Genomic DNA, 12,503 nt, shown 5'->3' with positions numbered 1-12,503 from the left:
GTCAGAGGTTCAGCTCAGCAAAATGTAATCAATTTAGATAGCAATAGGAATTCATTTCAAAACATCTTACCAGAAGAATATGTGTTTATTTTACTTTTTTAAATATCTACAAACTGAACTTATACTAGATTTATTTTATTTCATTCAAAGTCCTTTCCTAGTAATTAAAACTTTAAACTAAATCCTGCTCCCAGTCTTGTTCTTTCCTGTTGGATGGTTCCCATGTGGAAGCCCTTAGCTGCTAAGTCCTCTTCATCTTCATCTTTAACTCCACTAACCAATTGTTTGTAGGCTTTACCACCTGATGGAGGTTTGGGACTGGCAGCTTTACGATGAACCAGTTCACTTTTGGCTGGCCAAGTAGGGAACATGGCAGGATCAATTGCCTTAGGCACTTCTTCAAAATAATTATGCGCTAATGCATCACCAGCTGTAATTCTTTGAGCAGGATCGTAGGTTAAAAACCTGAAAAGTTAGTGTGAGGTTAGATTCCAAAAGAGGTGAAGACAAGAGGAGTGCAATGGTAAATGATGCGGCCGCTTACTTGTTTAGGAGGTTCATTCCAAGTTCTGACAGCATACTAGCAAACCTGTTCCTCAAGCTATTGACAGGGTACTCAGCAAAGTTGCATTTCTGAACAGTTGGAAGCAGGCTAAAGCCCGGCCAGATATCTTCATTAGGAGTACCCAATTCCTAAACAGATAAAAATATAGATAAGACAAAGGCACTAAAAAATATTTCTTTTGAATCCTAATCTACATTCAATACATACTTTAAAAATACGCATCAGCTGATCTGTTTCTGATTTACCAGGCAAGAGTGCTTCCATTAGAAGAAACTCAGCAAATATACATCCAACAGACCACATGTCAACAGGCGTAGAATACTCCTGAACAAAAAAAAAAAAAAATGAAAAGAGACATAAGGAAATAAACTATATGTATTCAAATAGTGCTTCTGGAATAAATAAGGGAATTACAAACCTTCGCACACAACAATAGTTCTGGTGATCTGTACCACAGTGTAACAACTACTGGAGTGTATGATCTCAGAGGTGACCCATATTCTCTTGCCAATCCAAAATCTCCAACTTTCAGAACTCCTTCATGACTTAGAAGAAGATTTGATGTTTTGAGATCCCTATGTAATATCCAATTGTCATGTAAATGGAGAACAGCACTGAGCAGTTGTTGCATTAGGCATTTCACTTCTCCTGAAAATGTATTATTGTATGATAAGAAATGTACAACAGAGAGACTAACACAGTATTAAATTGCACTTCAGCCTTACCTGGAAGGAATACTTGTTTTTTGTGTCTCATTGTCTCCATTAGAGATTTTAAATCATGGGCAACATAGTCCATCACTATAAAAATCTTGTCCATGTTGGACCCTACAACAATTTCTCGAACAGTTACTATGTTTTTATGTTGAGCCTAAAAAGGAAAAATATCAGTAAACAAATGTAGTTTAGAACATAAAATTAATGCCCCTAGATTACCTTAAGGTATACCACACGGGAAAATATAGATTAAAATTTCAGATGGATACCTTAAGTAGTGTGTTGATTTCTCGTAAGGATGTGATAGGAAAGCCTTCCTTTTCCTTTTCCATTTTAAGTCTTTTAAGAGCAACAATTTCTCCAGATCGTTTTTCTTTTGCCCTGTATACCACACCATATGTACCCTCCTCTATCCTGTGGAAAAAATAGAAGATACAGAATGCTAAAACATGGCTCAAAGTAAGTTATGACTTATTTTACATTGCAATGGCTACTCAGTTGAATTTAGTACCTGTTAAGACAGAAAAATTCCTCCACTGAACGACAGCCTTGTGTTGCAGGGTAATAGGGTGGAAGACTACTGAATCCATCATCTTCTACAGGCTCAAGAGGAGGAGAAGATGCTGTTCCATTTTCTGTTGGAGCGGCATTACTAATTTCCTCTGTGCCATTATTCTTTGGGACTGCTTCCCCTTCAGCATCAGAAGCTCTTTTATCACTTTCTGTGTCATCACTGTCATCTGTAGGGTAAAATGCATTTCAAAACACCAGGTTAGATGAAGATTTTAACGACTAAAGTACATATGTTATCTTTAAATTCCTTCTGTGTTTTACTGCTCTTACCACCTTCACTTGAAGAGCTACTTGAACCATCACTGCCTGCACTACCACTCTCTTGGTCACCAATTCTCTTCAACTGACTTAAATTCATATCATCGTCTCCATCATCTTGTAATTCATCTTCAGATGCTCCTGACAGAACCACAGCAGCATCATCTAAAAAAATTGTTAAAAAATGAGATATTTAAAAAAAGAGATATTAAAAAAAAAAAGAAGTTGACAACAACAGTAAGTACCATCAATTAATTGTCTTCTTTCTCTACTACGGCTGCGTTCCCGTTTCATAACAATATTTTCCATAGCACGTTCTTTTTCTTCTTCCACTTGTCTTCTGGCCCTCCTAGCCTCTAACTCCCTTTTATAAACCTCCTTTTGTCGCACCATTTCCCGCTCTGCAAATATACAAGAGAGGAGTAAAGCAATAGAAATAAATTCCTGCAGTGGTGAAAACCAAATGATTGATTGAAGAATAGAAGAAAATTAAGAATTATAAAAATAAAGTGTGTTTCAAAATATTTCAGTAAAAAAATACAGGTGAATGAAACATAATGATGTCGCACCTGCTTCAAGTAATTTCAACCTACGACTTTCCCTTTCTTCTCGCTCAGCACGTTCTTGAGGTGTTTCCCTGATGGGAGGCGGTAAAGATTGCTCCTGCACAGTGAGCTGCTGCCGTTCTAGTCTTTGTTGTTCAAGAAGTTGAGCTTCCCGCCTTTCCCGTTTGTGCCTCTCTCTGTCATGGTGATGTGTATCACCATCCCTTCTACGATCCAGTATTCTATCTCGCAAATCTTCTGGTTTCCGATCAGCAGGCATCTACCACAGAACATGAAGGTGCTATACAAAGATATTAAAGCAGAAGCTTCATGTTTCTAAATAAACTTTAAATAGGCTACCTTTTCTTTATGACTTCTTTCTCTGCTTTGATCTTCTCGTCTCTCAGTTCTTTCTCTTTCCCTGATTTCTCTATACTCCCTAGAATCTCTTACTTCACGGATCTCCCTGATTTCTCGCGTATCTCGAGCTTCCCTTGGATCACGCAGTTCTCTGGAACTGTGAACATCCCTTGGCTCAGCTCTACGTCCCTCCACAGCATCTCTGTATGAAGCACGAGCTGGTTCCTTTAACAAACAGGAAACAAATAAAAATTACTAGATCATAAGAAATTTATATAAAAATTATTTTTAAAATTAGTAGAAACTGATGTTGTTTTTTAATACCTCTCTATGGTTGCGGAAGGCACTGTCATCGCGATGTCTTATTTCCTCCATTCCATACTCCAAACGCTCTCTCTTGGCTTCAATAGCAACACCATGCTTGTCTCTGAACAGAGAATAAGTACACATTTAGATATTAGACCGAAAAATACAACTTAAAACTAAGCAAAGAGAGTTGAATAAACCTATGGTGGCGTTTTTCTCGTTCACGGTGACGCTCCTCTCTCCTTTCTCTGTGGCGTTCTTCTCTACTTCTGTGATGGCCCTTCTTGTGAGGTCTTTCTTCAGTTCGAGTGTGGCTCTGATGGCCCTAAAATAGTTTACGTACAATAAACATGCAAGGCCTTACTGACAAGTACATGTTCTATATGCTCTCAGAAAGTAAATACCAAACTTACATAAGCACGCCGCTCCTTTTCTCTATGACTTCGTTTTTCTCTGTGACTACGAGCTTTCAGCGGATGAACATTGGCTTGGGGAGGTTTAATATCAAGTGAATCAGCGGTGTCCTCAGCATCCTCGTCTGATAAGCTGTAAAATTGAGGGTCATACAAACTAAATCCTACTAAATGCAAGATAGTAAAAGCACTTTTAACGAACACAAGATAAATTAAATTGTAGGTTTCGAATTGAATTTGAATTGAATTATGAGCATTGACAGACAACAGACAATATTCAGAAAAATTACAAAGAGTGCCAAAGTTTCTAAGGTTAGAATACTCGGTACATCAAAGTAATTTAATTACACTTCACAAAACACGAGATACAAGCAGACAATGGTCATACCTGAATGGAAGTTCATCATTATGTTTGTCTTTTCCCAGAGGGCTTTTCTGGATCTTGATTTCTCCATCCTCGCTTTGATAATCCATCGAATCGGAGTCCGACATGATTGCAAAAGTATGCGTGCAGACTAAGTTGAAGCAAAAGTCACGTAACCAGTCCTAGCTACTCATGAAATCAATGTTATCACTGACAACATATCCAAAGGAAGCAACTTTGTAAAATCCCAAAACGGGAGTACAGTGTTTTTCTAGAAAAAATAGTATAAACTTAGATAACGTTTTTGGAACGCACAGTGTTTTGTTTATGAAATGTCGTCACGTCGATGCGCGCGCGTCTGAACTATGAGAAATTCACAATTCACCAACATCAGAAAAATGGGATAAATGCACCAAAAGAGATCCGATGCCCTGCTTCGTTTCAAATTCGACTGAAGATTGCGAAAAATGTATTTGCCTTCCTAGCTACACGGCCCCAGGGATGCGGTACAGCATCACTACAGATACGCGCGGGGTCCTCCCCCCCCCCCCCCCCCCCCCCCCCCCCCCCCCCCGGTCTCATGTTCATGTCAAAATCTGCAAAACCGCTCTTTTAGAGTCGATTCGACAATGCGCGTGATTTACGTTTGCACGCATTTAATGCGCAGTGCCGCATTTAATACGCACACTTGCGCACACTTGGTGCGTGCGCTCGGGGCGCTCGGGGGCGGCTGGCGTGTATGTGTGCGGGTTGCCTACTGGCTCGGCGGCGCCGGTGGGAAACCCGGACACCTGTACGGCGTACGGGCGTGAAATAAATACAACGCAACTGTTTTATTAATAAAACTGAGCTTTCATTTCGGCAGAGCAGCCATACAAAATATTGCAGACCAAAGAGAAAGGAGGGCAAGCCTGCTGTGCAGACACACTGTATAATCTATGACGTAGTTTCGGTAAATGTGACGACGGGGGCCGACTGGTGCTCCCGGTGCGTAAACCTCCGCGCCGACGCGACGCACATCTCGGCCCGCGCGTACCGCAGCCAGTCCTGTAAGAGAAGAGGGCGTTCATGTCGACACTGCCATACAGCACGCCTCCCTTGCTCTGAACAAGTTGACGTCGTGGCCTCACCTCCAAGGCCCTGCGGTGCAGCTCGCTGGCGTCCGGCCGCACGTCCTCGGACGACAGCGTCTCCCCGCCGGCCGGCCTCCGCAGCAGGTCGGGCGTCTCGCTCAGACCTGCGGGCAAGAAGCGAGGCGGGTCACGGCGGTCCCGCGGCCCCGGCGGGGCGGGGGCGGCAGCTGGAGCGGGAGGACACTGACGTTCGGGGGACTCGGGGCGCGGCAGGGCGGCCGCCACGCCCGCGAGCCGCGCGATGCGGCGGGCGGGGTCCTCGCTGACCAGCCACCAGGTGCGCATGTTGCCCTTGCCCTTGACGGGGATCACGCCGCGCTCCTCGCAGTGGTAGCCGCCCAGGCGCTGCAGCAGCGCGTGCGTCGCCTCGGAGATGTGGATGCGGTGCGGCAGCCCGGACGACTCCATGCGCGAGGCCGTGTTGACCGTGTCGCCGAACAGGCAGTAGCGCGGCATGGCCAGCCCCACCACGCCCGCCACGCAGTGGCCCGAGTGGATGCCGATGCGGAGCTGCAGCGGCTCGCCCTGCCGGTGCCGCACCTCGAAGCGCCGGATCCTGGACAGGATGCGCAGCGCCATGGAGGCGATCTCGCCGGCGTGCCGGTCGCCGTTGCGCACCGGCAGCCCGCTGGCGACCATGTAGGCGTCGCCGATCGTCTCCACCTTGTACACGTCGTAGTGCGAGATGATGGAGTCGCAGCACGTGTACAGGTCGTTGAGCAGGTCCACCACCTGCAGCGGCGTGCTCACGGCCGACAGCTCCGTGAAGCCCACGATGTCGCTGAAGTAGATGGTGACGCAATCGAAGCTCTCCGCTTCGACGGGGTCGCCGCGCTTGAGCGCCTCCGTCACAGTTCTGTGAGGACACGAAGGAAAAGGGGCACGAGGTTTAGTCGCCATGGTCTGGGACACGGAACATATAAAAGGAGAGAAAAGCTGACTAACTTGGGGAGCATGCGGTGCAGCAGCGCCTCAGTCTTCTTCTTCTCCTCCGAGAGCTGGTTCGTGCGTTCCTGCACAAGGCCCTCCAGGTTGTACGCGTACTTCTCCATGATCGACAGCATGTTGTCGAAGATGTTGGGTTTCCTGCAGCAAGTAACTCGTGTGAGGCCAGCGCCCTGATCCGCAGGACACTACTGTCCTACGTGTCCCCCACTCCGCACTTACAGGCCCGCCTGCATCTCCTTGAGCTTGACGCGCACCAGGCGGATGTCGGGCCGCTGCTCGGGGTCCTCGCTCCAGCAGGCCTCCATGCAGCGCAGCACGTACTCGGCCGTGCCCTCGACCTCCAGCGCGCGCAGATCGGGTCGGAAGGGTTGCTGCCCCGGCAGCGGCGGGGCCACCACGCGCGCCACCACCTCCTCGTCGGGGAGGGTCGTGCGGCCCCACGGCCCCGCTCGCCCGATGATCTCGTACAGGAGGATGCCGAAGGAGTACACGTCGCCCTTCTGGGTGCCCCTGCCGTGGCCGACGTGGTGGCCGCTATGGTGGCCGCCGTGGCCCCAGTGCGGGCCGGGGCAGCCGCCGGCGCGCAGCAGCTCGGGGGCGCGCCAGAGGCAGCGCCGCAGCTCGCGTCGCGTGGCGTCCGGCTCCACCCGCCCGGCTGCTGGTGCCAACATGAAGAGGGCGTGAACAACAGACCACGTGAAAAGGACCTCTCGATGTCAACCCAATAAACAAACACACAACCACCTTTGAACTCGTGCAGTCCGAAGTCCGATATCTGAAGCACCCACCGGGAGTCCACCAGGCAGTTGGAAGAGCGCAAGTTCCCGTGAGACACAATGTCGCTATCGTGGAGGTAGATCATACCCTGGAAGATTTTATTTTCATAAGAGAGGAGAGTGTGCTCAGTAAGATCATAAGATCGAAAATCCAAGGAAGGAATCCCATACCACAGTGACCCAGAGAGCCAACCCCAGCACTGAACAGCCAAGGTCACCCACCCCTCCATCCACACTCGCTGCAGTAGTCACCCCCACCCCTCTCCTCCCTCTCCCCCGGGGCGGTGGACAGTGTACTCAGTTGGGAATACATCGGTCACAATCACCACCGGCCGCCACCGACGCCCCCGTCAGCAGCGTGGTCAACGGCCCACAGTTACCTTGAGGATGTCGGCCACGAGCGAGGACACGAACATGTTGTCGAGGTGCAGGTCCTCGTTGGCGAGCACGTCCTCGAGCGAGCCGCGCGCGCAGTACGCCGTCAGGATGCAGAGCGCGCCCTGGTCCACGCACGCGCCGATGAAGGGGATGAGGTTCTCGTGGCGTACCTCCCGGATCTGCTTGAGCTCCTTGCGGATGCTGCGCGTCAGGTCGAGCGAGCGCTTGAGCACGTACTTGACGGCCACGATGTTGCCCTTGTACAGGCCGATGACCGTGTGCGCCCGCGGCTCGCTCGCCTCCCCGGGCTCCACCAGGCTGCCCAGGCCGGCGGGGCGCAGGATGCTGCGGCGGCACACCTGCGGCACCGAGTGCGAGTGAGAGGGGGGAATGTAGAGGAAGGAGCGCGAGGGAGTTGGAGAGAGAGAGAGAGAGAAAGGCGGGCTGCTCACCATACTCTTGTTGACGGGCGCCTCGTTCCCGCCAGCCGGTATGAGCGTGATGTCCCGGCTGTCCACCTTCCACAGCAGACACGCCAGCTTCTGCTCGTAGCGGTAGTGCCTGGCGAGAAAAGAGCGCAGCGAGCGTAGTTGTCAGAGCCCCGCCACCATCGCACCCCGCACACCCCGCCAGCGGAGCGGAGCGCGCCCAGCATCCTGCGGGTAGGCAGCCGGGACGCGCGCGTGCCCGCCGGGCTCGCCTATCCCGGGTCGCTCGGGCGGCGGCGGTGGTTGTGGCTGGTCGGCTCTACTCACTTGAGGGCGAAGACCGCCCCGACGACCAGCAGCACGGCGACGGCGGCCACGGGCAGGCTGAGCCTCCAGTCGGCGCGGTAGGTGCAGCGCTCGCCGTGAAAGCCGCACAGCGGCTCGGCCCTGGGCGGCGAGCCCGACACCCACTGGATCTGCCGCGAAGAGTCGAAGTATCGGAACTCCTATGGGAGCGAGACGGTGCAAAAACAAAACAACGAAAATCAGACTGTTATGATTTGTGGTGACACGACCTGGTTGTCTCTGCCTCCAATGCACAATATTTGAGAGAATTTACTATTTGTGCGGGTCCTACCGGCAGCGCTGTGTCGTTGGCGCTGTTGTATACGAAGTACCCCACCGGCTGCATGCTGACGCGTACCTCGTCGTCCGGGAGGGCGGCCACCACGCTAAAGTTGCCCTCCGCGTCGCCGTTGTCGTCGATCAGGACCTTTGGCGGAAAAGGAGAGGGATGCGAGTTTGATCCGTGTGTCCGGGACTGACTGCCCAGCCCAGAACTCCGCTAGCGGCCGTTAACGACATATTTACGTCAAAGCCCTGCACGGACTCGTAAGAGCGGCCCCGGATGTGCTGCAGGATGGCGCTGCCGTTGCGCGGGTCCTCGCCGCGGTGCAGGATCTCGGTGAGCGCGCGCGCGTAGATGAGGATGGCGTCGTACAGGTGGGCGGCGTGGATCGGCACCGAGATGCTGTCAAAGATGCGGCGGTGGTAGGGGACGCAGAATGGCGGGCCCGTCGAGAACTTCTTGATCTCCTCGCAGATGTGTCTGCGGCCAAAACGGCGTAAGTGCACGAAGCGGGAGCCGCCCCCCCCCCCTTCCAACTCTTCCTGAGGTCTTACTTGAACTGGGGGTTGCGAGGGTGACTCGGGGTCAGCTTGAGCACGGAGCGGAAACCCTCGGCGTCCTCTGCGTTGGACGCGGCCCCGTCACGGAGGAATGGGTCTATGTACTCTGTAGAGGGGAGAGGAGAGAAACACTGATGACCCTCATGACCTCGCAGACAGTGCGCTCGCGAAAGCGATGCGCTCTCGTCCAAAAACTCACCCCGCTGGAGAATTTTGTGCTTGGACGCGGGGTCGTAGATCTCGTCGTCCACGGAGATGACGACGTACTCGCCCTTCTCCAGCAGCCCCCGCCGATGCAGCACCTTCACGAAGTCCACCAAGGCCACGTGCTCGCCCACAAACACGTACACTGCCGAGCGACAGACGAGTTTATGAAGGTCGCCGTCTGAGCACCCCCCACCTCCGTTCACGAGCCCTGCCCCCCTACACCCAGAATAGCATGTGCTTGGCCGTTGCGATCGCAAAAACATTTGTATAAGGCCAATGCAATTTTCATTTGTACCAATGCAATTTGCATTGAGACCAGAAAATGACTTCGGTTTAACTGAGCAGATCTCCTTCCTTCAAAAATAGGCCTTCATGGGTTTATCTCTCACCTCTCGTCGTCTCGTACGTCTTCTCCACGATGGACTCCATCTCCTCAATGTGCCGGGGGATGTAGTCGGAGAACTCGCAAATGTCGGAGATGGCGAATCCGTGCGTGCGCGCCAGCTCCTGCAACAACAACAGCAAGCCGCATGTGTCGTGTCCGCGCCCCACCGCAACTGTAGTAGTGCAGGGCGCACTTTGCCCCGCCCCGCCCTTCTTCCCCTCTACCCCTCCAGGGAGCGGAGGCTGTAAAAGTTAACAAGCAACCATTTCCCTCCGGACCGCCACCGCCGGGCCCGGGCCGGGGCGGGCCGCAGGCAGGAGCAGCAGCAGGAGGAGATTCCGTCCCTCCCCGCGCATCACTTAGGGGGCCGCAAACCCCTCGCCCTCCCTCCCCACTCCCCTCACCCTGCCGGCCCCAGTGGCCCAGTGTCACGCCGCCCTTCGCTCCTTCATTTGCCAAATGTGTATTTAATCTCAGTTGCCGGGCAGCAGCCTAGCCGGGGCGCGCGCTTCTTGTAAAAGCAGAGGGAAGGGCAGCAACGCAAGGGAGGGAGGGAGGGAGGGGCCCGACTGACTCGTATATTTACCTCGATGGCGTCCTTCACCCCGGTGCTCCAGGCGGGCTGCTTGCCGGCCACCACGACGAAGGTGCCCCAGCCGAAGGCCCGCAGCAGCGCCACCACCGACTTGGACACCTTGGAGGCGGGCGGGAGCGTGCGCGCGAACGTGTGGTACACGCGCTTGTCCGACATGCGGGCGTCCGCGCAGTTCTGGAAAGAATCAAGAGCACAGCAAGCAAAGGGAAAATGAAAGAGCATTAATAAATAGCGAGTTTCTAAACAGCAGCAGCTGCCTCTGCCATACCGCGTTGTTTTCTTTTTTTATATACCCAATGTCATTATTCTGGTCGCGACCGCCGGCACCCCACAGCACAGCGCGGACCTTCAGCCCTTAGGAGAGCCCTGCCGCGCCACCAGCAGAGAGGGAGAGAGAGGGGGGGGGGCGGAACGGGACGAGGCTGTGCGGCGGAGCGAAGCGCGGGGAGGGTGGAGGGAGGGAGAGAAAGGGGTGGCGAGGGATGGGGAGGAGGGGTTATTTGGTTGGTGAATGGTTGGGCGTGCGAAACACTAGTCTGAGAAGCTTTCCGACGGCAATGACAGATTACAGCGCGACGTCGCCTGTGATCGCCAATTGTTTCCCTTTTTATTTTCGTCGACCGCTCCGTGCCATCCCCTCGCGCCCGGCCTCCCCGGTCCCCGCGGTCCCCCCCAGGGGCCTTGAAAAACATTCATTGATAAGGGTGTATGGGCATGTTCCGTGCGGTTCGGACTGACAGACATGGGCTCCGGCTCCGGTGGAGGCGCGGCAGCGTTGGTGTGGCGTGGCGTGGCGGGGTGCGGCGAGCCCGCCCACCCCCGCCATAGTTCGTTGACACTGCAAACTACGCAGGGAGAGAGCCAATTGGCTGCAATGAGGTCGTTCTCTCGTGACGTGACAGCGGCCGTGGCGCGGGGAGACGCCAGCCGCAGCGCGCACAAATTAAACCGGAGCTAGGGGACAGCAGGGAAAATTACTTTTTTCTTAAACATCAACAATTATTCATTAATGAAAACAACAAAATAAATTGATGAGTGTAAAGTTTATCATGATAAAGTTTACGCGGCCTCCGCAGACATAGTTAATCAAAGTTTTAACGGCTGCTATTTATCGCAAATGACCCCCCTCCCCACACACACACACACGGCAGTACGATATACGAGATAGTATTTTAGACAATGACAAAAAAGCACGCTGTGAAATACGATGAGCCCTTTGTTACGATACCACCCACAACGCTTCCCCGCCATTGAGGCGAACACGAGTAGCTCGTGGTACCAGACCAGGGAACGGGGGGTGGGAGGGGGACGTGGAGGAGGGGGTGGTGAAAATAAAAAACAATAAAAAAGAGTGAGACTGAGCGTGGCTCGCCATCCCGATCACGCCCTCCCTCTGATCGTGATTAATCATTCAGTGACAGTTTCCCTCCCTTCTCCCCTCCACTCCCCTCTCCCGCGACACCACATAGCACCACAACACTTGGTACTCATCACCAGTCTCTCATTTACGTCACGATCACGCCACCGAGACACAGTAGCGCGGCGTGAAAGTCTAAAACGTGGGGATTTCTCTTTCTGTCGCGATTCCGTGAGACGTTAGGTAAATCACACGAGATCGTCTGGAGCGGAAAGGGGTGTTCTTGAGTTCGCGAACTGTGCTACTGTTAGTAGTGTTGTGCACTTGGGCATCATCCAACTAGAAAGGAGACCGCCGTTGTGAACCTGCCAAATTGAGCCTATGCGACCTCATCAAGCGCCTGGTAGGTAGGCAACAACTTGCCCATAGTGCACGCCTGTACTGCGGGGTGGCCTACTCCAAGTCTCGCAGGCGGCGAGCTCCCTAAATTTGCCAATGGAAGATGAGAAACACGTACTTTTCTGGACGACCCCTTGTTTTGACAGTGTTACTTTGCGTACGATCTCCCTCTCTAACCTCCGCTACGCCGCTGCGCTGCGGGCCACATTTCCATACGGGGTGGTGGGCCCCGCCTGTCACAGCGCGTTACCGTCCCGGAGGGCGCCGCCGGAGGGCACCGGAGGGCACACCCTCCCGGGGGCGTCGCCTCCGGTCGCCTCGGCGGCGTCGCAGACTATCGGACGCTGGCGCAGCCGCCGGGGAGCGGCGGGGTGGACGTCCTGGACGCCACGCACGGGGACCGGGAGGGAGCGCTGGCCGCCTGCGGTCACGCCGGGTCAAGCAGCAAGGCGGCCAGAAAGAGAGAAAAGGGGCGAGCAGGCCGGAGGGGCGCGGGTCCTGGCCCACAAGGGAAGGGCCGTGATGCCGTGGGGCCGTAGGCTGGGGCGGATCTGCAAAGCCAAACACAACAAGACGGAATACGCTAGCCCCCCCCCCCCCAAACCTCCC

General features: G+C 53.2%; 2 protein-coding genes across 3 annotated transcripts in view; both read right to left on the bottom strand.

The window, feature by feature from the left end:
* Nucleotides 1-66: 66 nt before the first annotated feature.
* On the bottom strand, nucleotides 67-4,437 carry LOC113203364 (cyclin-dependent kinase 11B). 2 transcript variants are annotated; one of them, XM_026418004.2, is made up of 15 exons: nucleotides 4,125-4,437; nucleotides 3,737-3,869; nucleotides 3,524-3,648; nucleotides 3,342-3,444; nucleotides 3,018-3,242; nucleotides 2,682-2,937; nucleotides 2,358-2,513; nucleotides 2,128-2,277; nucleotides 1,793-2,021; nucleotides 1,551-1,695; nucleotides 1,291-1,435; nucleotides 984-1,213; nucleotides 773-889; nucleotides 545-693; nucleotides 67-465 (listed from the first exon to the last, which is right to left on the bottom strand). In XM_026418004.2, exons 1-15 carry the CDS (start codon nucleotides 4,226-4,228, stop codon nucleotides 165-167), a joined length of 2,568 nt encoding a protein of 855 aa, XP_026273789.1. In that variant the 5' UTR covers nucleotides 4,229-4,437; the 3' UTR covers nucleotides 67-164. The 2 variants fall into 2 exon arrangements, with proteins under 2 accessions (XP_026273789.1, XP_026273788.1); XM_026418003.2 differs by having other exon boundaries at nucleotides 2,125-2,277; nucleotides 4,125-4,436.
* A 516-nt stretch (nucleotides 4,438-4,953) lies between these two features.
* LOC113203347 (guanylate cyclase 32E-like) overlaps nucleotides 4,954-12,503 on the bottom strand; it is a gene marked incomplete at its 5' end in the record, with an annotated part of 14,414 nt that continues 6,864 nt past the window's right edge. The window contains 15 exons of the mRNA XM_052271291.1: nucleotides 4,954-5,147; nucleotides 5,231-5,337; nucleotides 5,422-6,089; nucleotides 6,179-6,319; nucleotides 6,401-6,836; nucleotides 6,926-7,046; nucleotides 7,338-7,694; nucleotides 7,788-7,896; nucleotides 8,091-8,269; nucleotides 8,401-8,535; nucleotides 8,634-8,871; nucleotides 8,946-9,057; nucleotides 9,151-9,300; nucleotides 9,548-9,665; nucleotides 10,130-10,312. Of these exons, the coding sequence (XP_052127251.1) occupies nucleotides 5,037-5,147; nucleotides 5,231-5,337; nucleotides 5,422-6,089; nucleotides 6,179-6,319; nucleotides 6,401-6,836; nucleotides 6,926-7,046; nucleotides 7,338-7,694; nucleotides 7,788-7,896; nucleotides 8,091-8,269; nucleotides 8,401-8,535; nucleotides 8,634-8,871; nucleotides 8,946-9,057; nucleotides 9,151-9,300; nucleotides 9,548-9,665; nucleotides 10,130-10,312 (3,165 nt within the window). The remainder of the gene's footprint in view (nucleotides 5,148-5,230; nucleotides 5,338-5,421; nucleotides 6,090-6,178; nucleotides 6,320-6,400; nucleotides 6,837-6,925; nucleotides 7,047-7,337; nucleotides 7,695-7,787; nucleotides 7,897-8,090; nucleotides 8,270-8,400; nucleotides 8,536-8,633; nucleotides 8,872-8,945; nucleotides 9,058-9,150; nucleotides 9,301-9,547; nucleotides 9,666-10,129; nucleotides 10,313-12,503) is intronic.

The sequence above is a fragment of the Frankliniella occidentalis genome, unplaced genomic scaffold (assembly GCF_000697945.3).
Source record: "Frankliniella occidentalis isolate FOCC.00 unplaced genomic scaffold, Focc_3.1 Scaffold157, whole genome shotgun sequence".
In the NCBI taxonomy this organism is placed as follows: domain Eukaryota; kingdom Metazoa; phylum Arthropoda; class Insecta; order Thysanoptera; family Thripidae; genus Frankliniella; species Frankliniella occidentalis.
Note: the sequence above shows the minus strand (reverse complement) of the source record. Positions and strands in the feature narration are given on the sequence as shown.